This window comes from Carcharodon carcharias, chromosome 20 (assembly GCF_017639515.1).
Source record: "Carcharodon carcharias isolate sCarCar2 chromosome 20, sCarCar2.pri, whole genome shotgun sequence".
Lineage (NCBI taxonomy): Eukaryota > Metazoa > Chordata > Chondrichthyes > Lamniformes > Lamnidae > Carcharodon > Carcharodon carcharias.
This window is the reverse complement of record NC_054486.1, coordinates 12,793,871-12,817,914: the sequence shown is the minus strand read 5'-3', so window position 1 is coordinate 12,817,914 and position 24,044 is coordinate 12,793,871. Positions and strand designations below refer to the sequence as shown.

The window sequence follows — 24,044 nt, the reverse complement described above, 5'->3', positions numbered from 1 at the left end:
CGAAGCAGGCCCGATGGGCCATGTGGTCTACTCCTGTTCCTTTTTCTTGTCGTCTTGCGTGTTCTTGTTCTAGACGCAAGTAATAAACAAATTCTGTTTCTTTTTAACTGCCCGCTACAAGTACAAAATAGGGAGCAGAGTGAAGAGAAGCTGACAATCGGCTCAACATGTCAAGGCATCAACATTACAAACCCATGCTACAAGTGTTCAATTTAATGTACCCTTCCCTGGAACCTAATATGTAAAACAGAAGCATTGTTAGTAGTTTCCTTGTTAGGGGATGAAATGCCATCTGTAACTTTGGAATTTAAGGGCTCACAGCACCTTAAAGAGACAGTCACCCAATTAAATGGCATGGTGAGACATCAGCCAGTCACTGGAAAAATAACAACTGTCATAGCTGCAAAAGATCAGTTCACTGCAACAGTTTTGTAAGAGGGAATCTGGAAGAAGAATGGAATACTCTTTGGAATAAGGCAATATGGATATTGGAAGGATGCATCTAGAGCAAGAACACACTAGAACACAAGAAATAGGAGCAGGAGTAAAGCATGCTCCACAATTCAATACGATCATGGCTGATCTTGGGCTTCAACTCCACTTTCCCACCCACTCCTCATATCCCTTGATTCCCTGAGAGACAAAAAATCTGTCTATCCCAGTTTTAAATGTATTCAACAATGCAGCATCCACAACCCTGTGGAATGGAGAATTCAAAAGATTCACGGCCTTTTGAGTGAAGTCATCTCCCCTCATCTCAGTCCTAAATGATCAGCCCCTTATCCTGAGACTGTGCCCACGTATTTCAGATCCCCTGATCAGTGGAAACAATCTCTCAATGTTCAGCATATCAAGCCCCTTCAGAATTTTATAGGTTTCAATGAGATCACCCCTCATTTTTCTGAACTCCAGAGAATATAGGCCCAATTTACTCAACCTCTCATCCCAGGGACCAATTTAGTGAATCTTTGCTATACTGCCTACAGTGCAATCAGTGAGAATGCCCCCATCAGTGACAGGCAGAGTTCAACAAGCTTCCAACATCATAAGAAGGTTTAGAAGACTCAGCTGAACCTTTCTAGAATATGCGACACTAAATATGTCTGTTATCATATGATATCAAACAAGAATAGCTTTCACTTATTATTGGTTTGAATCATCCCAGACACTTCACAAACAGACATGTGGAAAATGCATAACAAGCCTAAGAAGAGGTGACCAAAATTTGATCAAACATTTAGGTGTTGAGATTTTTCAACACACTCACCTTGCATACAATCACCGGACTAAAAGGCTCATGTGGAATCTAATTTCTTGGCTCATGCACCTATCATCGTACCTGTAGTATATTGAAAATTGCATTGTACATTTTGTCCTTTTGAGGCTACCATACACAGCTGTACCAGCAGAAGGAGTCTGCTAGGAAGAGATAATAAAGGATCCATATTTAACAGCTCATGCAGTTCTAATTCTAAATCTCTCTGGCTGAATATATAATTGTTTCTGACCCAAGAACTTCACAGCACTCATCTTGGGTTGTTTGCTGGTAATGTAGTTTCGGTTTTCTCATTGTTTTTCAAAGAGACAGCCTTTGATAGAGAGAAGTGCAACAGCGGGGGACACTCTTCTTAACCCCCAAAAGGAGGAAGTTATCCAAATCCTCGGGAGATAGGCAATATTGGGTGTCAAGAGAAATGGAAATACAAGGTCAGGTGCCAGTGCAGGGTTACAATGACATCCTGCTTCTCTTTGATCTTATCCTACTCTACCCATATTAACTGCCTGCAAACGGTTTCACGAATCCCTCATATCACTCCTGCTGAAAGTGATGTTTTTCCGCAACCCATTCAAATTGCTTTTCCTCTTTTCCCCTTAATATGAGCTGGAAGAAGTATAACTAGGCACTATTGGATCTGGCCCTGTCAGAACTTCAGATCACCCACTGTAGCCTTTACAGGCACTAATTTAGAGACATCCATCCCAGAAGGATTAAAGATTGAGTCAGAGGGGGGATTGATAGACAGTGCACAGGTGAGCAAGGATATGATATTGTTAGCTGGAAGACCAGATATGTTTTCCCTTGGACAAAGAGCCAAGGGGTCCAGATGAGAAATGTCATGCTGTTGGAGAAGCATGTTTGTAGAGCATCTGACATAGGTGTTGATACTGAGTGTTGTATCAGCCAGCTGATCAGATGGAGGAATCCACTACCCATGTATTCATATTTGCAGTATTACAGCCCATTCTGGAGCAGTAGTGGGACAGATGGCTGAAAATACACAGTGCCAGGCTGCCATTGCAGCAGCACAAGACACAAGGCCACCTCAGACCCAGGAGATTCCTGTTGGAGTGCAGCATTCGGTGACCATTCTAACTACACAGTTTGCAGCAAGCACAGGGCTGGATACTGACACTGAAAAGAAAGACTTACATTTATATAGTGGCTTTTATGACCTTGGCATGACCCAAAAGGCTTTACACCTAATTAAGTACTTTCAAAAGTGTGGTCACTATTTTAATGTCAGAATTGCAGCAACAAATTAAGGCACAGTGAAGTCCCACAACAGCAATGTGATTCTGACAAGTTAATCTGTGATCTGGTGACATTGACTGAGGAATAAATACTAGCCAGGACACTAAGACAAAGCACTATGTTCAGAAGCACAAGGCAAATGTACAGTAAGGATACTCAACACATTTATAGATGGGCCAAGGTTTCTGCCTATGAATTATTTCTTGCAGATTTTAGAAGTTAATGTCATCACGTGGCATGAATGAGAACTGTGCTTGAGGCATCCAGAGAAGCGATTAATGATGACACCTTATTATCAGTGGGAAGGAGGAAGATGTACATAAGAATGTAAATGCTGTGGCTTGTTGACATCCAGAGGCCTTCCTTATTTGGTATAAATGTGCATTCTAGGTGGCAGCAATTTTTTTAAGGCTATTGTTGCTGCTGTTCCTCTTGCCCTGCTACCCACAGGTGTTAATGTTGCAGTCCTGTCACAATGAAGTGCACGCTTTAGCTGTAAGTAATTGGGGAAAGGTTAGGGCATTATTCTTAGGTATATATAAGAACCGGTTTCCACCTGTGAGTGGAGAGGAAAAGGGAGTTTGTGCCTGTGTTGTTTGGGTTTTATGAATAAAACTATGTCCAGGAAAGACTGGCTCCAGATTCCTCCTTTAATCAGTAAATGAGCAGCAAATTATAACATAGAGGTCCTCATTCTCTATAAAGACAGAATTGTGTGACACACAGGACACCGCCATGATCTTTGAGACTTTAGCCAGCCAGTTTTGGAGCACAACCGCTGATCAAGCCAGATGCCTGCAGCATCACTCCAAACTGCCAATAGTGTGCTCATTGATGACTTTGATGGATGAATGTTCCTCATGCGATATGTGATTCCTTGAACACATGAGACTCCGACCACTCTGCAATATACAGTGCCCTGTCCTCTTGCCCATGGGGAAGACTAGACTTTAAGCTTGACAGAACAGTACTTTTCCGTCAATTGCTTGCTGCTTTGGTGCACAGCTGTTAAGCTAATATTAAATATGTTCTTAAAACAGCCTAGATTAGCAAAATAGAATGGAAACTAAGGGCATTGCTGACAACAACAACCACCAGCAGAAGAGTGCCTATGATGGAGAGAGGTGCAGATCTACTTATGATGCATGTAACGGCTCAGAGTTGGATAGCATTGGAAAACACAACCTCCACAGATGCTGCAATTTGTTAAAATGCACTTTGAGCATCTCGACCTGTAAAATCTGGTATGAGGGATACCAAGCGGTGGGTTCCGTGCAGCCCACACCTTACCAGTCCAGTGTCCCTCAGTTGCTGCTGTTGCTCCTTCTCTTCCATGAAGCAAAAGTAGAGGAACATTGGCAATGGTACAGATGCTGTGCGCTGTTGGATGTGCCCTCAGCAAACAGCACAAAAGTAAAAACCAAATTAGTCAACAACAGTAGTATTTAAGAGAAATGTTGAAAATATATTTTAATGCACTTGTTATGGTCAGTTTAGACTCTTAACGTGATGTTCTGCCATCTCTATTGTAATTCGCAATTCTGGACAACTGGTTTGTTTATCAAGGCATGCAAGCAAAATTGCATTGGAAAAAAGGATGAACGCTAAAATGGGCTGAGATATGCTATTATTGATTTCCAAGGCTTTTGCTGTTGCTGTCTATCTGATTATTACCATGAAAGTGGGGGTTGGTCAGCAGAAGATCTTGCTTGTGGCATCCATTCATGCTCCTGAGTACAGTTTTCACAAGTCAAAAATGAAAGTCAAAAAGCCAATGTGGGGAAAAGTTATCAGCGCACCTATTCTGCAGTTTGGACTTCCATCAGTCATGCTCACACAGCATGCTGTTGTATTTACTCGTATTCTCGTGTCAGTAAGGTGGCACATTCTTTAATAAGAGGGTCAAGAATTTGCAGAGAGAAAGAGTGATATTTGAACAGGAATCCCCACAGAAGAAATATTACTTTTGAGGGGAAAAATTATAATGGCTGGAATGCAACAATTCAAGACATATAAAGAGTGGTTTTCACTGTAATTTCTACCAGATGTGCTAAGTGAAGCTACAGTGCAGATCTGCTGATTGATATTCTTGGCACTTGAGGTTAAGCACATTGGACGTGATTATTTTCTGCTCCGCACTGACCTCTTGTAAACAAAGCCTTTTTATTATATTAATAAGCTATATAATGTGGACATCTTGGATCCTTGCTATGATGTCTAACTAGAATATCAATCATATGCTGAATTCGTGGCCTGGCCTCGTCGATGTAAAGACACTGAACAGTTTCTGCAGTGCAAACAGTAAACGTTGAATGAACCTGGATTGCACTGTTCCCTTGGTTGAATCAACTTTTCTGGGTTGATTGGCTTAGAGTTTAAAAGAAGCTTGGGGGCAGGGGAGATTTTAGCCGAACGAAATGAATGAGGGGTATGGACAGGGTAAATAGTGAGGAACTGTTCCCACTCAGGAGAACATCAAAAACTGGAGGGCACAGATTCAAAATAATTGGCAAAAGGATTAAATGTAATGTGAGGAACCATTTTTTCACCCAGAGGGTGTTTGGAGTCTAGGACAAACTTCCTGAAAGGGTAGTGGAGACAGGTTCGATCGAGGTATTCAAAAGGGAATTGGATTGCTACCTTAACAGAGAGAAGTGCAAGGTTACAGGGATAAGGCAGGGTTGTAGGATTAGGTGGAATGCTCTTTCAGAGACCCATTGCAGACTCAATGAGCTGAGTGGCTTTCTTCTGCCCTGTAAAGATACTATGATACTGCGAGTTTGGGAGTGGGCAAGTGGTTATAAGAGCTGAAATTGACAGCATGTCAGGAATCCAGCAGGAAGCCCCCAGCTCCCGCTTGTAAATGCAGTTTCTATGGCTACTTAGAAGACTTGGTAGATATTGCGCTTTTGAGATTAATTGCTATACCAGTTGATGAGTCACGAAATACAGAGGATGTTGCAGACTGAACAGTTTTATAAAGAAAGGAAGAATTGCCTTTCTGTAGCGCTTTTCACAACCATTGAATATCTCAAAACGGTTTACAGCCAATAAAGTGCTTTTTGAAGTGTAATGTAGGAAATGCAGCAGCTAGTTTGAGCTCAAGCAGCATTGTGATAATGACCAGATAATCCATTTTTTGTGATGTTGATTGAGGGATAAATATTGGCCAGGGCACCGGGGATAATTCTCTTACTGTTCTTCAAAATAGTGCCATGGGATCTTTCACATCTACCCGAGCAGCCAGGCGAGGCCGCGGTTAAATTTCTCATTGGAAAGACTGCACCTCCGTCAGTGTAGTGATCCCTCAGCACTGCACTGGAGCATGCTGTCCTCAAACTTATTTTCTTGAACTGAATGCCAGTGTTATATAACACGAGGTTAGTTTTAAAATTGGTTTTGAATCTGAAATACTTTTTGCAATTATAAAACCATTATTAGCCAATATTGTTCCATCAATATTCATAGCATCATTATTCCTGTTTGACTAAAACTGTCAATGGTAATAGATTTCAAGGTTTCAGCCTATTCTGTGAAGATTCTCATTTGCATCCCTTCATGAAATTGTTGATCATTCAACTGTAACCAAAGCAGGTGTGGAAAAAATCTACAACTTGTGGAAGTGGCCACGGAAAAACTTGTTGAGGAAGTGACCTTGAAAATTAAAAGATATTATTTGCACTCTTACTTTTCCCAGTGTTCTTGAACATCTTATTTTAAAGATGGCCAATAAACAAAATAGCTATCATAAATACTTTTCCTAGAATTTTACTAGATGTTTATCACCAAACTGTCTCATTATAACTTTCACATGGAATAAATTTTCTGCTGTTAACATTGCAAGGAGCATGGGCTCTATAAGAATAGTATTTAACACATTAGATCTGCATACACTTTTAGTATCAGCTCTGTTATCATTGTGGTTCTTAGATGGAGTTGTTCATGATTTTAACTTATAGGTACTGCTGGAGGCAAGACTGTTGGTAAACTCTACCTTCTATTGAGCATAATACTATCTACTATAGAGGCTTAGCACAAGGCTCTACATGGCACTATCTCTCTCCATGCTCTTTTGTCATGTGATCTTACATCACTGATGATGTAGACTATATATTTGCATATTTAACATTAATCATTTATCCCACATCAGCTTGTTCCATGATAATTTCCAATATCCACATTTATAATGCAAACCGACCTGAAATTATATCATCTCCCCATTAGTGTTTCAGTTTTACTCAGCTCTACAGCCTGTAGTGCAGAGAAAAATGCAGTGCTTCTCTACTTCCCAAAATCCCAGAACACTTGCTGCAACTCATGAAAGGACCAAGAACCAGAGAGCACAGATTTAAAGTAATTGGCAAAAGAAGCAAAAGCAACATGACAAAAAACTTTTTCATACAGTGAGTGGTTAGGGTCTGGAAAGCACTGCCTGTGAGTGTGGTGGAGGCAGGTTGAATCAAGGCATTCAAAAGGGAATCAGATGGTTATCTGAAAAGGAAGAATGTGCAGGACTACAGGGAGAAAGTGGGAGAATGGCACTAGGTGAATTGCTTATTTGGAGAGCCGGCGCAAACATGATTGGCTGAATGACCTTTGTCTACACTGTAACAATTCTGTCATTCCTTAATTATAAATAACAGTGTAAAACTACCTTTAAGATGCTCCTTAAAACATCCAACTTTGGTCACCTGTCCTATTATCCACAATTGTAGCTCAATGTCAAATTTGTTTGATAAAGCACTTGCAAAGCGCTTTCGAGCGTTCTACAGACCTACATCGTGGGAAGACAATTCTTTCAATCCCTAGCCTCACTTGAGGCACGTCACTTTTGTACATACTCTCTGCTCATGGCCTTTTGAATAATCAGTTTATGGTTGTGTTATCCACATTGCTTGACATTTTGAATCATTTTCCTTTCAGTCATCTTTTCTCCACAGTAATAAGTTAACTTCTGTGAATCTCTCCTCGAGACTTAAATCCTGTAATTATCCTTGTTGCTCTTCATTGAAATATCGTCTCCATCACTCACACCGTCCCTGTTTATCCCCGACAGCTCTCTATATCTGACAAATGGCACTGACGGCTTGCCATCCCCAGTAGCATTAATTTTGTAAGGGTGCTGCTTAAGTCATATTAAACGAACCGGCCGTTTTGGATACTCAAGTAGCCATCCATGCTCATCGTCCACTGCTGTTCACGCTGTAGACCTGGCTTAATGTATCTGAATCACCTCCTCATTGAAAGTTAATTTCGGAAAATATTCATAAATGTGACAGCAGTTCAGGAAATTTGGAATTGGCCAGGGCACTTCAAAGGCAACAGCTGCCACAGTCTAACTGTTATAAAGAAAAGCAGATGATATTACAAACAAAGGAACAAATGAATCAAAAAAAGTCATCAGCGCCAGGATTCACAGGCAGCACCACATCAATTTTAGGGGGGCTCACGGGCAGGTCTCTACCTACCAGTTCAGCCATATGTGGGCGACCTTTCAATTGCTGCAGGGCTAGGGCTTGCTTGGGGATGGGGGAGAAGTGGCCTCAGGCAAGGGAAGAGGTTGCAGGGTGAGGGCTGTACTGGGGAAGGAGTGTATCCCAGGGTGTGTGTGAGGGCACGTGTTGATCAGTGCAAGTAGCAATTTAGCTGTTTAGATTTATATAAATCCAAATGCGTGTGTCCTGCAGTATTGTAATGCATTTGAATCAGCTCCTTGTTATGTGTTAATTCCTGAGAACATTAGAAGTTCTGAAGAAGAGTCATACTGGACTTGAAATGTTAACTCAGTTTCTCTCTCCACAGATGCTGCCAGACCTGCTGAGTTTTTCCAGCATTTTCTGTTCAATTTCGCCATACCTTTCTTTGCTAATAAGATACAACATTATTGAATGTGGGAACAGTGATGATAATATGTAGGGGAAAACATAAAATTTCGTCTTGAATAAAATTCAGGATTGATGAATAAGTTGGGACAATGATTGGTTGAATACTTTGATGAGGTGCTTTGGTAACCCAACAGTAATTCAGATTAGTGTCAGTCACGTTTTTGTGTTTTTTTTTTAAATTCAGAATCACTATTGGAATTTGATGATTGTTTTCCTTTCCCCCTTTTATCTCTTAGACCAATAGGCCACGACATCAAAAGAGGCGAATGTGTCCTGGCAAAAGGTACCCACATGGGGCCTTCCGAGATCGGCCTTCTAGCAACGGTTGGGGTGACTGAAGTCGAAGTTCACAAGTTTCCTGTGGTGGCAGTGATGTCCACAGGAAATGAAGTAAGCTTTATTACCTCTGAGTTTGTGGGCGGGGAGGGTGATCTAACCGCTTGCGTGTACATGCGTTTAAATTCAGAACACACAGAACCCTCTTAATTTTAACCAAAACGATCAGTCAAGTTAGACCAGTTGATTTAGTGAGCAGTGATATCAATCTAGAGAGTTATCAAATAAAAATACAATCAGAGTAGAGTTTACAATGTAAGGAGAGGGGGGGTGGAAACAATCTCTGTTTCTTACACTGCTGGTTTCCTGCTTATTCTATTTTTTTTAAAACCGGTGAACAGTTTAAGCTAGGTTTGTTTTAAAAAGTGACAGTGATTTCACAATTTTTCAGGAACCGCCCAATTTTTTTTTGAGCTAGCAATTAAATACAGTGAGATAAAAGCAAAATACTGCAAATGCTGGAGATCTGAAAGAAAAACAGTAAGTAAAACTAATGTTTCCATTAGTAGGAGAGACTAGGACCCGAGGACACAGCCTCAGAGTAAAGGGAAGACCTTTTAGAACAGAGATGAGGAGAAACTTCTTTAGCCAGAGAGTGGTGAATCTATGGAATTCATTGCCACAGAAGGCTGTAGAGGCCAGGTCATTGAGTGTATTTAAGACCGAGATAGATAGGTTCTTGATTGGTAAGGGGATCAAAGGTTACAGAGAGAAGGCAGGAGAATGGGTTGAGAAACTTATCAGCCATGATTGAATGGCGGAGCAGACTCGATGGGCCAAATGGCCTAATTTCTGCTCCTATGTCTTGTGGTCTTATGCTGTAAAAACTCAGCAGGTCTGGCAGCATCTGTGGAGTGAGAAAAACATAGTTAACGCTTCAAGTTCTTCTTCGAATAATTGTCACATTGGACTCGAAACGTTAACTCTGTTTCTCTCTCCACAGACACTGCCAGACCTGCTGAGCTTTTCCAGCACTTTGTGTTTTTATTTTATTTGAGTACAGTGGACTTGCTTTAACGGGCAGTTCACTTTTGTTTTAAATATTGATGCAACACAAAAGCTGTCATTTCTATTTAACTTTGAGGAAATTTCATTTTTAATTGCTTAAAATTCTACTGGCGTGATTTATGTTTTGTTTCTGTCCATGATCACAAAACTGTTAGTGCAGTAGGAGGCCATTCGGCCCATTGTGTCTGCATCAGCTCTTCGAATGAGCATTATGACTTAGTGCAATTCTCTTGCCTTTTCCCCATAACCCTGCACATTCAAATAATCATCTCGAATGCCTCGATTGAACCTGCCTCCACCACACTTTCAGGCAGTGCATTCCAGACCTGAACCACTCACTGTGTGATAAAGTTTTTTCTTACCCCCCATTTGCTTCTTTTGCAAATCACTTTAAATCTGTGTCCTGTCATTCTCGATCCTTTTGCGAGCAGGGACAGCTTCTCCCTATCTTCTCTGTCCAGCCCCCTCATGATTTTGAACTATCAAATCTCCTTTTAGCCTTCTCTCCTCCAAGGAGAACAATCCCAACCTCTCCAATAAACAAAACCTCATCATCTCAATTTAATAACATCCCAGTTTATAATGTTTTGGAGCAAGGCAGTGATGAAGTAGAAAACACTGAAGCAGACAGAACAATAAGATGGAATTAGACTCGCAGTTTCATCCACGGGCCGAGAGGGAAGTGAAAATGGATGTTCCTAGTAATCAAGAACAGAGGAGACCTCTGTAATCATCTCCATTCAGCGGGAGGAGAACTTGGAAATAATTGAGAAATGATGCATGCCTAAAAAATTGAAATAAACATTTTCTAAGATCAGAAATCCTTTCCTCAAACACTAGGTTCCTGGGTTCCAACTGTATTTCCAATCTGTAAATATTCAATTTTACAGCTTAAACATTTCAATTATGTTTTTTTTTGCAGGTTAGATTTTAACTTTCCCATATGATTCATTTATTTTTAAAGTTACTGATAAGGAAATTTTTGCAGAGCTAATAACACTGGATAAAGAGTTAACAAGGGTGGCTGAGCTCAGTTTTCATTTAGTCAGCAAATTAAAAAGCAAATTTGGACCGTTTTTTACTGCGATCACGGTACACATTAACGATAAATCATCCACAGGTGACACAGTATTTTGCTCTCCCCATCTTTTGTACTGCTGAGTGATAGAATGCAAGTTCATCCAAACAATTGTTCATAACTTAGTTTCCTATTTCATTTCTTGCAATCAGAGGAGAGGTACTTTGAAGTTTCTTGTAAGCGAGATAGGTCTGAGTCCTTGATCTGTGCACGTGCACTTTCCAACAAGCTATAAAAGAATACCCAAGACAATGCATTTTTCATGAACTAAAACTAAGCTCAACCCACAACTCATACATTTTCAGCTGCGAGTCACATTTCTTCTTTATCCCACATTAACCCACATGACACTAGAATACAGGTATCACAAGATAACTAGATTAGGAATAGCCTTTGGCCCATCCTAATGTATGCATCCAGATGCACCCCCTACCACCCATCCCATTTCCACATTCATTTATTTCTTAAATAATGCCAAGGTTTTCACTTCCATTCTTCCATCTGCAAGTCCAATCCACGTATTGAAAATGTTGTGTAAAGAAGAAATTCCTGGTATCAGTACCAAATGTTACTGGTTTTAACCCTTACCACCTTATTTCTCCATCCAGCCTTTCCCCATAACAAAATGGTCAGTGTGGTGATGTTTCTCTGCATTGCTTCCAACGCCTGAATGTCTCTCTGATGTTTTGTCAACCAGAATTGGATGTGGACCTCAAGTTTTTTTAAAATTGTTTCATGGGATGTGGACGTCGCTGGCAAGGCCAGCATTCATTGCCCATCACTAATTGTCTTTGAACTGAGTGGGTGGCCACACCATTTCAGAGGGTTCTTAAAAGTCAACCGCATTTGCTCTGGAGTCACAAACCGGGTAAGGATGGCAGATTTCCTTCCCTAAAGGACATCAGTGAACCAGATGGGTTTTTACAACAATCAACAATGGTTTCATGGTCACCATTACTGAAACTAGCTTTTAAATTCCAGATTATTTATAGAGTTTAAATTCCACCAGCTGCCATGGTGGGATTTTTGATTCCTTGTCCCCAGGGTATTAGCCTGGGCTTCTGGATTTACTAGTCCAGTGACATTACTACTACACCATTGTCTTTCCCAAAGTCTAGCCAGAGTCAACAGTAGTCTAGCCAGAGCACTATAATCTAGCCAGAGCACCCTACAGTTTAATGATGAATTGTAATCTATTATTTTGGCTATTACAGTTCAATACTGTCTTGGCCTTAATATTGCTGAAATGAGAGACATGTTGCCAAAGCTTTTTGTCTTGCACTCATCAGGACAAACACAAGAATGCCAAATTTAAAACGATCACAACAATTTATACTACAGTTGAAAAGGTTGCTGATCGGTTGACAAGTGAACTGATTGGCCAGACCATTGCCTTGGAGAAAGCAACAGGGAACTATAAGCTCCCCAAGCTCCCAGGTAATTTTTAAAAAGGCACAAGACTTGAACATATTCCTTTTGTTTGCAGAGAATGAGTCCTCATGTATGAATGTATGTCGCTTCTAGCAAGTATAAATGAGCCACATTATGAGCTCCACCAGTTATCTTAAATTGTTTGTTAGTGTGCCTATTAGCACACTCGGGATTGTTCAACAGGTGCTGCCCAATCATGGAGTCACATCTAACAGTTGATGTTTTGTTTTGGATTTTGCAAACATGGGCTGGTTGTCCACAGGCTATACTCTGCCCGTTACGAACAACTAAAGGAGCATGCTGTTTGATTTGATCATCCAGTCATTGTGATGTACAGCCAACATCAGAGTACAGATCATGATAGGCAGTTCATTGAGTTATGGGATTGTGTATTCTTTGTAATTATTGCCATCTTATTCATTACGGTACATTGCTTGGCTTCTTGGGGAAGTGCCCTCCATCTAAGACCTGGAATGGGAGAGAAACTTGTCTGATGCCTTGGTGTCTAAAGTTTCTGCAAGTGATCTTGCCTTCATTAGTCAAGTGCCTTAGGCTCATTATTTGTGGGGATAATATTTATAAGATAGGTAATTTGACCCAAAACATAAAATGCTGGAAAAACTCAGCAGGTCTGATAGCATATGTGGAGAGAGAAAGACAAAGTTAAGGTTTTGAGTCCGTATAATCCTTCAGAGCTGAGGAGAAGTGGAAATGTGATGAAATTTATACTGTTTAAGGCAGGTGGGGCAGGTGGTTTCTTCCCCCATCATAGCCCCCTCCCCCCACCCCATCTCCTACAGGGCCAGCTGTCACTTGTTCCATGTTGTTCTCCCACACAATGCTACCCTTGTTCTACTATAATCACATTCTGCTTTCTTACCTTTACGCCACTATTAGCACCTTTTTTTAGCACTAACCACCACCATTGACAATCCCTTTGTCCTTTAGTTCTTGACATCTTTGTCAATCCCTCCTTTGTCCCCACCTATCACTTGGCCTTCTATCCAGCTCCACCTGCCTCACCCCCCTTAAACAGTATAAATTTAATCACACTTCGCTTCAGCTCTGAAGAAGGGTCATACGGACTCGAAACGTTAACTTTGTTTTTCCCTCTCCACGATGCTGTCAGACCTGCTGAGTTTTTCCAGCATTTTCTGTTTTTGATTCAGATTTCCAGCATCCGCAGTATTTTGGTTTTATCTTAGTAGGTAATTTGACCATTCTGATAACCCTCCTTAGTTTTGTGTTTGTTTCCTTTTCTAGAAAAAAAATGGTTTATCCAGCAATGTGCGACCAGTTTATCAGCTCACAACAGTAAATCAAGAGTGATCGATTGATATTTTAATCTGCATGGTTTGCTCCTACAGCTCCTGAATCCTGAGGACGAACTAACACCAGGAAAGATTCGGGACAGCAATCGTTCAACCCTTCTGGCAACAATTCAGGAACATGGATACCCAACCATCAACCTGGGAATTGTTGGAGATAAGTAAGCCCTGTTATATATTATCATGCAACTTTTAAAATCTAAATGTGATTGTTAATTGTAGCTCCTTCCAGGTTTACAAGACATCAGCTTTTCTCACCTCTTTAAGAATTGACCAATGCCACATTTGAGATTATTTGTCACAAATTATGCTGCTAATTTCCTCTTTGTGCTATTTTCAACCTGATCAGTGAATTTGTTCATATACATTTCCATCTACTATTTTAAAACATTTTTAAGAGGTTAGTCAATACTTCAAAATAGTGCAAGTATGAATTTGGACCTGTGAATTCAACAGTGCGTGAACAAGTATGTACAGCGCATAAGCAGTTCCATCTTTCTTGCTCCTTTGTGGTCTGAAGGATAAAATAGGTATACAGTGAAGTTTACGGTTTATAAATTTACATTTTTTAATAGAAACCTGATTAAATGGATTGAATAAGGGAATATTTGCTGATTAGTCTTGTTGTCATTGACCAACCATAAACTCTTCAAGGTGGCAATCTGCATTTCAACCCGTAGATCAGCTTCAGAGGAATGTCAGCCAATCAGGTGATTTGGAGGTCAGCATTGGAAGCTCTCAGAAATAATTATATTTGCCGGTTACTCTGAAAGGGTTAATATCTCTAGTAAGGTCCTGGATTGAGGAATGCCATTACAATGCATTATATGTTCATTATTCATGCCAACTGTAATTTCTAGCCTATTCACAGCTAACTAAAAATACACAGCAGGTTCAAACATATTAGCTAGTGTTTGGATGGGAGACTTCATCAAAATCCAGTTCTAAGGTTTTGTTTCAATGATACTAACTTAACCAGATAATTTGAAGCTGCTCAAAAGTTAAAGTTTAAAATAGTTAAATCAACATGCGTATATAATTATTCATACAGCAATCCAGATGTCCTCCAGCTCCCCCATTTCATATCCGATTACCATTTAAGTGTTTCAATGGAATATGCCTTCCCTGTGGAGGGGGGGGCATGTAAAACGGGGTGGGTGCCCATCCCATCACCTTCCCACTCACCCAGGGGAGGGGAGGAGGGGCGGGCACCAATTTTGGCAGCCTGCCCGCCATATTTAAATGAACAATTAAGGGTCAATTAGGCCTGTTATCAAGCCAATTGGCCCTGGTAACATGCTGCCCACGCCATAAAACATTTGGCATGGGCAGCAGGGTGGGAGTGGGAAGCCTGATTTTTTCAACTGAAATGTTTAAAGGGCAGGAAGGAGGGGGAGGGGTCTCTCTTTGGGGTCTGCCCTTTGCCAATGATGGGATGCCCCCCACCCTTATTTTGAACCCCCCTCCCCACCACCTTGCTTCCTACCTGTTCCCTCCTTTAAACCCACCCTCTTCCCTCCACCCCACCCCCGCAAGCTGCCCCTTTCCCTAACCTTCACAAACCCTCCTGGCCAAAGACCCCAGCCTTGGGGCCCTCTCTTCACCAGCAATTCCAACAGTGGCCACTGACATCTTTCTGATGGCTAAGTTCCAGAGGGCAGGACGTCCACGCCTCATTGTGGTGGAAGTCCCACTCAGCTCTCATTAATGAGCCCCACAGTGCTTTATGGCTGAGGGGTGGGTCAGTCTGGAGCATGTTGGCCAGTGTGGTCTCTGGGTGCGGGGGGGAGGAGAGCTGTCCTCTTCACCACCACCACCACCACCCTCTCCCTCCCCCACCACCCCCAAATTATTTTGACCTTTGTGTGAGGAAGAAGTTCCTGAGACAATCCTTCAATTAGCTTGGCCCTGTGTCCCTTCATCCTATTCTAAACAGTTTAATTTCAAGCAATATTCTGGAGTTGCATTTTCCATGCCATTTACCATCTTTTATACCTCCTTAAGATCATATCCTAAACATCTTCCTTCCAGATTGGAAAGTCCAAATCCCCAGCTTTTCCTCATAACTCAGACTTCTAACACTAGGCATCAGCCATGTGCTTCCTCTCTACATTGCCTCCACTTGGAAGTTTCCCTTTTAGTCTCATCAATCAGAGTACTAAAGATGTTGCCTAACGCTGCACATATTATGTGTTTAATCATGACTTGATCTGAGATACGTCCTGCCATTTTGGCTGTGCAGTTCAACAGGAATCCGGAGCTGCAAAGTTGCACTGAAGTCCGTGCAACTGTTTTTATTTCCACACTTAAAACATCTGTAACCTTTTGAAGAATATTTGTGCTCAGAAGGTAGAATCGAGATTGGTTAAAAAATGCTAAAAGGTATTCCAGACAAAACCATAAGCTAAACTTTCCTCACCGTACATACCTCCAGAGCCCTTCAGAAAATTAATTGCATGCCTTCAGCACTTGCACTCCTGCATTAATTTTTAAATCTATTGTGGTTGTAAATGATAGCAGGATGCTTGAGCCTGTATTGCCCTTCGACTAAAGTGATTGATTATTGGGTACATCTGCAGCTTAAGTTACGATAAATTCTTTAAAGTATTTAAGCAGGACTTGTTCTTATCTGACGGGCTCTTGGTTTAATTAACAAGTGCAGTTGAGGTTTCTAAAATCTATAGCCTTTGACCACAGTGATGAAAATCAAGTCTCCCTTTGCCACATAACGATCCCACTCGTCATTCTGTCTCGAGATTCAGTATCATTCAGACCTCACCTACGAGTGGAAAAGCATCTCAAAAGGGTTGGCAAGTGAAGCAATTTTTGGCTTGCTGTGCTCAAATAATGCTTGCCCTGATCTCAGGGATAAATGATTGTTTCCATGAATTTCAGGGCAATAGGTGATTACTGGAGAGAAGCAACTCTCATCAAGGACAGAAGGAATATTTCCATTCATTATTATCCCTCTTCTGGATTTTGAATGTGGGTTTCCAGTGTTCAAATGGAATGCAAAAGCAAAGAACTGCAGATGCTGGAAATCCAAAACAGAAACAGAAATACCTGGAAAAACTCAGCAGGTCTGGCAGCATCAGCGGAGAAGAGCACAGTTGACGTTTCGAGTCCTCATGACCCTTCAACAGAACTAAGTAAAAATAGGAAAGGGGTGAAATATAAGCTGGTTGTGGGGGGGAGGTTGTTGGGACAAGAAGCCAGTAATAGGTCGAGATAACCAAAAGATGTCACAGACAAAAAGACAAAGTTGTCGACCTTTTAGCCCTTTTAGTATTCCTTCCCCCACCCCACCCCCACTAGGTCTATCTGTACTTTGTTTGTCCTGCTTTCTATCCTTAATTAGCACATTCCTTTAGATAATATCACCACCTTCAACACCTCTTTGTCTTTTTGTCTGTGACATCTTTTGGTTATCTCCACCTATTATTGGCTTCTTATCCCAACAAACCCCCCCCCCCACCCCTTAAACCAGCTAATATTTCACCCCTTTCCTATTTTTACTTAGTTCTGTTGAAGGGTCATGAGGACTCAAAACTTCAGCTGTGCTCTTCTCCGCCAATGCTGCCAGACCTGCTGAGTTTTTCCAGGTACTTCTGTTTCTGTTTTTGTTTCAAATGAAATGTGCTTCCCCCACAATTGTCAATGCACTGTGCTATCCTCTAGTTATTAAAATAAACTGGCAATGAATTAATAGTGTACTTTTTCACCCTGACACCTGGACAACTTCTTAGTTTTAAAGTTGTCTCTTCCTGGATAGCGTACGTGATCAAAAACTAAGAAGATTTAAAATTGCTGTTTTGTTCTCAGTTAATTGTTACATTAATTAACTTCATTTTGCTTTAAGATAAACTCAGGAACATGATAGCTTTTGTTTCTTTTGAAGTGATATTCACAGCCAAGAAAAGATAGATCATGCTGAGCTGGAATTTCACTATAATTCACTGAGCATTGCATGCAGTGTTATATATCGTTCATTTGCTGCTTCATTTAAAATGAATAAGTTATTTACTTTTTATCTGTTGAAAACCTATCATTCACGGCTGCAAAATTAATCTCTAACAAGATGCAAAATGAACAGAATATTTACGGTTTGGCTTTTAAATAATTTCCTGGTTTTGTACATCGGAGATGTAAATCAAGCACCTGAAAGGTACACAAGGGGGAAAGGAATAAAAGGTTATGTTAATAGGGTGAGATGAAGTAAGTTTGTTGGAGGCTCAAGTGGAGCATAAACACTGGCACAGACCTGATGGGCTGAATTGCCCTGTTTCTGTGCCATAGAGGTTCACATACTTTAAAGCCTTAAAGATTATTTCTTCAAGTTTTAAGAAATATCTTAATTTTTCAAAAGGCTTTTCATTCAGGTTGTGAGTCTTCCCTCAGTTCTTACTATGGCAGGCGGATGGTAAATGCCAAGCTGCCCAAATCCCAGATGGAAACTTGAAGCAGCTGCCAGAACTGTTTTGCAATGTGTACTTATTTCAAGATGTGGGCTTTGAATTCAGTAAAAAGGTCACCAAGTCTTATAGGTTTTTTACAAAACTAAATTAAATCTTTATTAATAGAAGAAATGATTTTAAGCATTTACATTGATCTACAAATTACTACTATGATAACTTCTAAATCCTCTAATTAATCTAAACCCCAGTTACACCTCAGTTAAGGCGACAGTGAGAGACACAATACTCTGAACAGTTGAATTCAAAGTGAGTTTTTCTCAGCTTCAGTTCCTTGTAAACAGCAGCTTGAGGCTTAGATGCTGGAGGCTTTTCATACTTGTTAGATCTTAGAATGCCTTCCTTGCCCACAGCCTTCTCTACTTTATACATATTTCCCATTTGAATGCGAATTCCCATTGTTTTTACATCTCTAATAATAAAAATCCATCAAAGTACCAATTTTACCAGCACTTTTTTTAATTATTCATTCACAGGATCTGGAATTCGCTGGCTGGGCCAGCATTTATTGCCCATCCTTAGTTGCCCTTGAAAAGGTGGTGGTGAGCTGCCTTCTTGAACGGCTGCAGTCCATGTGGTGTAGATTCACTCACAGTACCAATTTTACTGAATTGGACTAGCCATATAAATACTATAGCTACAAGAGCAGGTCAGAGGCTAGGAATCCTGTGGCAAATAATTCACCTCCTGACTCCCCAAAGCCTGTCCACCATTGAAAAGTCAGGAGTGTGATGGAATACTCCCCACTTGCCTGGATGAGTGCAGCTCCAACAACACTGAAGAAGCTTGACACCGTCCATGTCAAAGCAGCCTGCTTGATTGGCACCACATCCACAAACATTCATTCCCACCACCAACGCACAGTAGCAGTAGTGTGTATCATCTACAAAATACGCTGCAAGAATTCACCAAGGCTCTTTTGACAGCACTTTACAAACCCACGACCACTACCATCTAAAAGAACAAGGGCAGCAGATAGATGGGAACACCACCACTTAGAAGTTCCTCTCCAAGTCACTCACCATCCTGACTTGGAAATATATCGCCGTTCCTTCACGGTTGCTGGGTCAAATTCCTGGAACTCCTTCCTAACAGCACTGTGGGTGTACCTACACCATATGGACTGCAATGGTTCAAAAAGGCAGCTCACCACCACCACCTCAAGGGCAACTAGGGATGGGCAATACATGTTGACCCAGCCAGTGAAGCCCAAATCCCGTGAATTAATTTTTAAAAAATAATCTTTGGGGAAAATAAACAGTGTTTCTTAACTTCTCCTGGCTAAGTGAAACATTTCATCCCCTCTTTTGAATTCAAGCTAGTCTGGTTTATTTAAAATGCAAGTGTTCCCTTTACACCTCACATTCTAAAACTTATCCCATGTTTACCTACTTAACATTTCAAACCTAGATTATCTTCTGTTTTATCAAAGCCTTCAGACCAGCTTCCTTTAATTCAATTAAGTCCCAAACACACACACCCTGCCCACCCCCCACACCGCCCCCCCCCAACTACTACTCTGCAATAAATTCCAAAAACATTCCTGTCAGTTCTAAAAAGTCAACATCTCACGCTCTATCTCCATCATGTGATTCTTGTTTTTATCAAGCTTATCAGTAATAGTCTCCTCAGAACTTCACTGTCTTTTTGCTCGTAAACTTCAATCCTCTGCATTTTTCTCATCTCTGCTTTGTCACTGTATCCATCAAGACTCATTGCATCATTTGCTTTTCCAATACCACTCAACTCTCAGCCATCTTCAGCCTTCTCTTCCTCCTACAATCATTATGCTTCTAAACCCAAGCTTGTCTTTATCTGACCACTGTGGCTTATCTTATTTTGTCGTCTTTAACTCTTTCCAACCTTAGTAGAGCCCTGCACTTACAGCATTGGATGATTGGCCTTGGCCTATCATCTAAGTCTCAATTACAAAGGACCAATGGGTCATGTGCTTGTGAAGTGCTTGTGCACTAAACTAAGCAGTCCCAGGATGTAGATTCTTTTCCACAGTTCATAAATGAGAAGTGTTAAGCCTGGTTCTACCACTGAGCCAATACCTTCTACCCCTCCCTTTCAGCTGCTCAGCAGGCATTCTTTTCAATAAAGCAATTGGTCCTTGCCATTAATAATTCCTCCTTTCCTTTAACCACTCGGTGGTCCCCCTCCTCAGTTTCAACAGCTCATTCTTGCCAGTGAATATGCCTGGCCCCCGCCTGTTGGCTGGTTGGTGGCCACTCTTCTTACTTTGGCTGCCCATTCTGCACAGTGAATAGTCTGTTCTTGACTCTAGATAGCCTTAAGTGTAACCAATCAATTTTAAACCAAGCATATTTCAATTAATGATCCGTATATTTACAATAGGCTGAGAGAAAATAAATAATATTTAAAACTTTGCTTATTTGTACTGTGCAATGGAGTATCGTTAATTCTCAGACCCTGACCAAGCTAACAAAAGGCCAAGTTAAGCAGTTTTCTTCATTCCCGTTATCCTATCTTGCAGCCGATATTTGGACAAATGGCACATATTTTGGGGCTGAATACCTTCTCACTTGCCCAACTCCCCTCCCACCCCACCTCCTCTTATCCTTCCTTCCTCTCCCTTTTCCTACAGTGTTGCACACTGGGCTTTAAGACTATCAACTAATCTGTAAACTGAAATAAGCCAGAATTTAGAAAAAACTCCTGGAAAACAACAAAGGTTTTATCAAAAGTAAAACAAAAACTTACCTGCATGCCATCTGAAGAGACAGAGCTTTGGGGAGCCTTCGTGTCACTTTTCATTGGAATACCTGAAAGAAAAGTATATAAATCTATGTAAAGGAATCAACAATTCAGAAGCAATTCTAGCTATTACACCTAGGAGCGACCCTTGTCGTAATAGGCAGAGTACAGACTATATTCAACCAGCCTGTGCTTGCAAAACCCAAAACAAACAATCTCTGTTGGATGTGATTCTGTGATTGGGCAGCACTTGCTGAACAATCCTGAGTGCACTAATAACTACACTAACAACCAAATTAGGATAATAAGTTGAGCTCATAACATGGCTCATTTACGCTTGCTAGAAGCAATATACATTCATACACAGGGATCTGTTCTCTACAAAGAAAAGGAATATGTTCAATCCTTGCAACCTTTATCATTACCCGAGAGCTTGGAGCACCTGTAACTCCCCATTATTTTCTCCATGGCAACGTCACAACCAATCAGAGTAAATTTGGCATTTTTGTGTTTGTCCTGATGAGTGCAAAATGGAAAGCTTCGGCAGCATGTCTCATTTCAGCAATATTCAAAAGCAAGTGTCCTGACACCGAACCCTGGGGATTCCCACAATAATCCTTCCTCCAGACCATAAAACAAATGTTTACCACAGCTCTCCGTTTTCTGTCACTTAGCCAATTTTGTATCCATGCTGCTGCCATTCCTTTTATCCCTTGAGCTCTAACTTTGCTCACAAACCTGTTCTGCTGTACTTTATCAAATGCCTTGTGGAAGTCCACACGCTGCACATTAACCACATTACCCTCATCAACTCTCTCTGTTACCTCATCAAAACAACTCAAGCAAGTTAGTTAAACATGATTTGTCCTTAACAAATTGGTGCTAGCTTTCCTTAATGAACCTGCATTTGCCCAAGTGACTATTAATTTTGTCCCAAATTATCATTTCTAAGAACTTCCCCACCACCAAGGTTAAACTGACTGACCAATGGTTACTGGGTTTATTCTTACAGCCTTTTTTGTGTCTTGGTGTAAAATCTGCAATTCAGCACCAAGCCTGCATCAAAGGAGAATTGGAAAATTATGGCCAGTGCCTCGATCCACAATTTTCACCCTTACCTCCCTCAGTATCCTTGGATACATCTCATCCAGTTTGGCTGTCTAATACAGGCAGCCTATCTAATACCTCCCCATTATCAATTTTTAATTGAACTGACTCAGTCACATTAGTTTTAACTATTGTTGAAGATTTAAAAGAAATAAAAACACTTACATTTATTTCTTTACTTTTTCTTTCTCATTTATCTCTTTTCCCCCTTCATCCATTTTTATTTCCCTGTCTGTTTTGCTTTCTGTTCCTGATTTAACTTTGAATTCACTCTTAAACTTTTTGGTTCAGACTCTGCTGCTCATTAACGAGTCTTCATACTGGTAGGTTAAGGAGAGGCAGAGTTTGCCCTGTTTGTATAAATCTCTGTTGCCCCTAGAGGGACTGCACTTTTTCAATATTTGGCTGACAGGGACTTTAGTGTAAAAGCCCTTAGTATATGGACAAGTGCAAGAGTAACGAACCCCATTTACTGCTGACCACTACATTCTCCCTTTGTGCTTTCAGTTGGCAGTCTGCAGCAGAAAGATTGAGTGCCTGGAAAACTATGCTTAATTAAACATGAAATGAGATTGGGCAGTATAATTTATTTGTATACGAGATAATCTGTTTAAAAAATTTTTAAAGAGCTGCGAAAAATATTTGCACTATTAAACATCATTGCAATAGTTACTGCTATATAGAAATCGCCAGTCTCAGCAGGAAGGTGCAACCTCTGATGTAAGTTTAATTCAGCAATAAATGTCTCATGTTTACAAATTTAAAACACTAATGAAGCCAGCTATTCAGAATTAGATAGAACTATCATTAGTCATACTCTATGTCTGAGTATTTGTTTGGTGTACTTTGTCAGAGCTTTAAGTTACTCTTCGACTAGGTTCTTAACAACACTAACATGCTAAAATCTCAGTGTTGGGTGCCTTCTTCTGAAACGGGTATCCCCTTTAAAGTACAAGCCTCTCTCAGCTACAGAAGAACAGAAGATGTTATCCCCGTACACTACATCGATATGATTTCAGTTCACTCAAGGAAGCTCAAAATAGCAGCATCTCCAGAGCCACGTCTAGGAAAGTCACCAGTTGTAAACTGTTAAATTTTGCAGTTGGCAAAGCAAATTGGTTATCAAGCCAAGCTGTTCCACCAACTGCCAGTCTAATTTGTTGTTTAGTGCAAGGTGACTCTGTCGACGTGCAGTGTGTATGAGAAGCCTGCACAGCTTGAACTGTTTCACAAGTTCCTTAATTGTGTGCTGGGGCAGTGATGGAGAAATCTGAAAACCACCATCTACTACTGTTATTCTAGAACTTCTTGTCTCCCTGGGAATGAATCACGCGTGAAGTATCTGGGTTTGAGTGAAGGGTTCGATTTTGTCATCCTAATATCTTGATTAAGGCTTTTGTCAAAGTATAGAGATATCTGTTTATGACAGCTTTATACTTGCAAAATATAACTTCATAGATTTACTTCCGTAGTAAATTTATATTCAGAATTCAAACCATGTGCTCCACATAATTGAGCGAAATACATTTGCGTGTGTTGTATTTCCTTGTGGTAAATCAATTTAAATCTGCCACAAAAATAAGAAGTTTCCAAATATGTTGAATCCCTGCCCAACGAGAAGCATCGCAAAATCTGAAATAGCTCTGAGTATCTGAGTTTGAGCAAAGGGTCTTCCTGATACCCAGCAGAGCACAATATACACTCTAGTTCCTGTGGGGGAGCGTCTTTAGTGACTAATGTTGGGTTACTCTTGCTGGAAGAGTCTATGTTCTCATATGTCTCAGTCCTCATAGTACACAGGTATTATAGCTTTGTCCCAAGACTTCTAACATCTTTCTGATGTTTAGGGAATAGATTTTATACCAAAGGTGACCCATTTGTGTTTAAAGGTATTATAATAGTTAAGTAAAACAATGGTTGTCTTTTTCTCCCCTTGACTACTATCAATGCCTGACATCAAATTAGTTTGCATGCTGCTACGGTTGGTTGTAAATCTGAATCTTTTCGCTAATATATCTGGGTAAATTAGTATGAGTTGTTTCAGATTTTGCGATGCTTCTCGTTGGGCTGTGAATCAACATATTGGAAACTTCTCATTTTTGTGGCAGATTTAAAGTGATTTACCAGAAGGAAATACAACACACA

The 24,044-nt window shown here is 40.6% G+C and overlaps 1 protein-coding gene across 8 annotated transcripts in view; it reads left to right on the top strand.

Moving 5' to 3' along the window:
• gphnb (gephyrin b) overlaps nucleotides 1-24,044 on the top strand; it is a 432,935-nt gene that overhangs the window by 376,292 nt on the left and 32,599 nt on the right. For all 8 annotated transcript variants that reach the window (XM_041214790.1, XM_041214785.1, XM_041214786.1 and 5 more), the window contains 2 exons: nucleotides 8,655-8,808; nucleotides 13,639-13,760. In XM_041214790.1, the coding sequence (XP_041070724.1) occupies nucleotides 8,655-8,808; nucleotides 13,639-13,760 (276 nt within the window). The remainder of the gene's footprint in view (nucleotides 1-8,654; nucleotides 8,809-13,638; nucleotides 13,761-24,044) is intronic.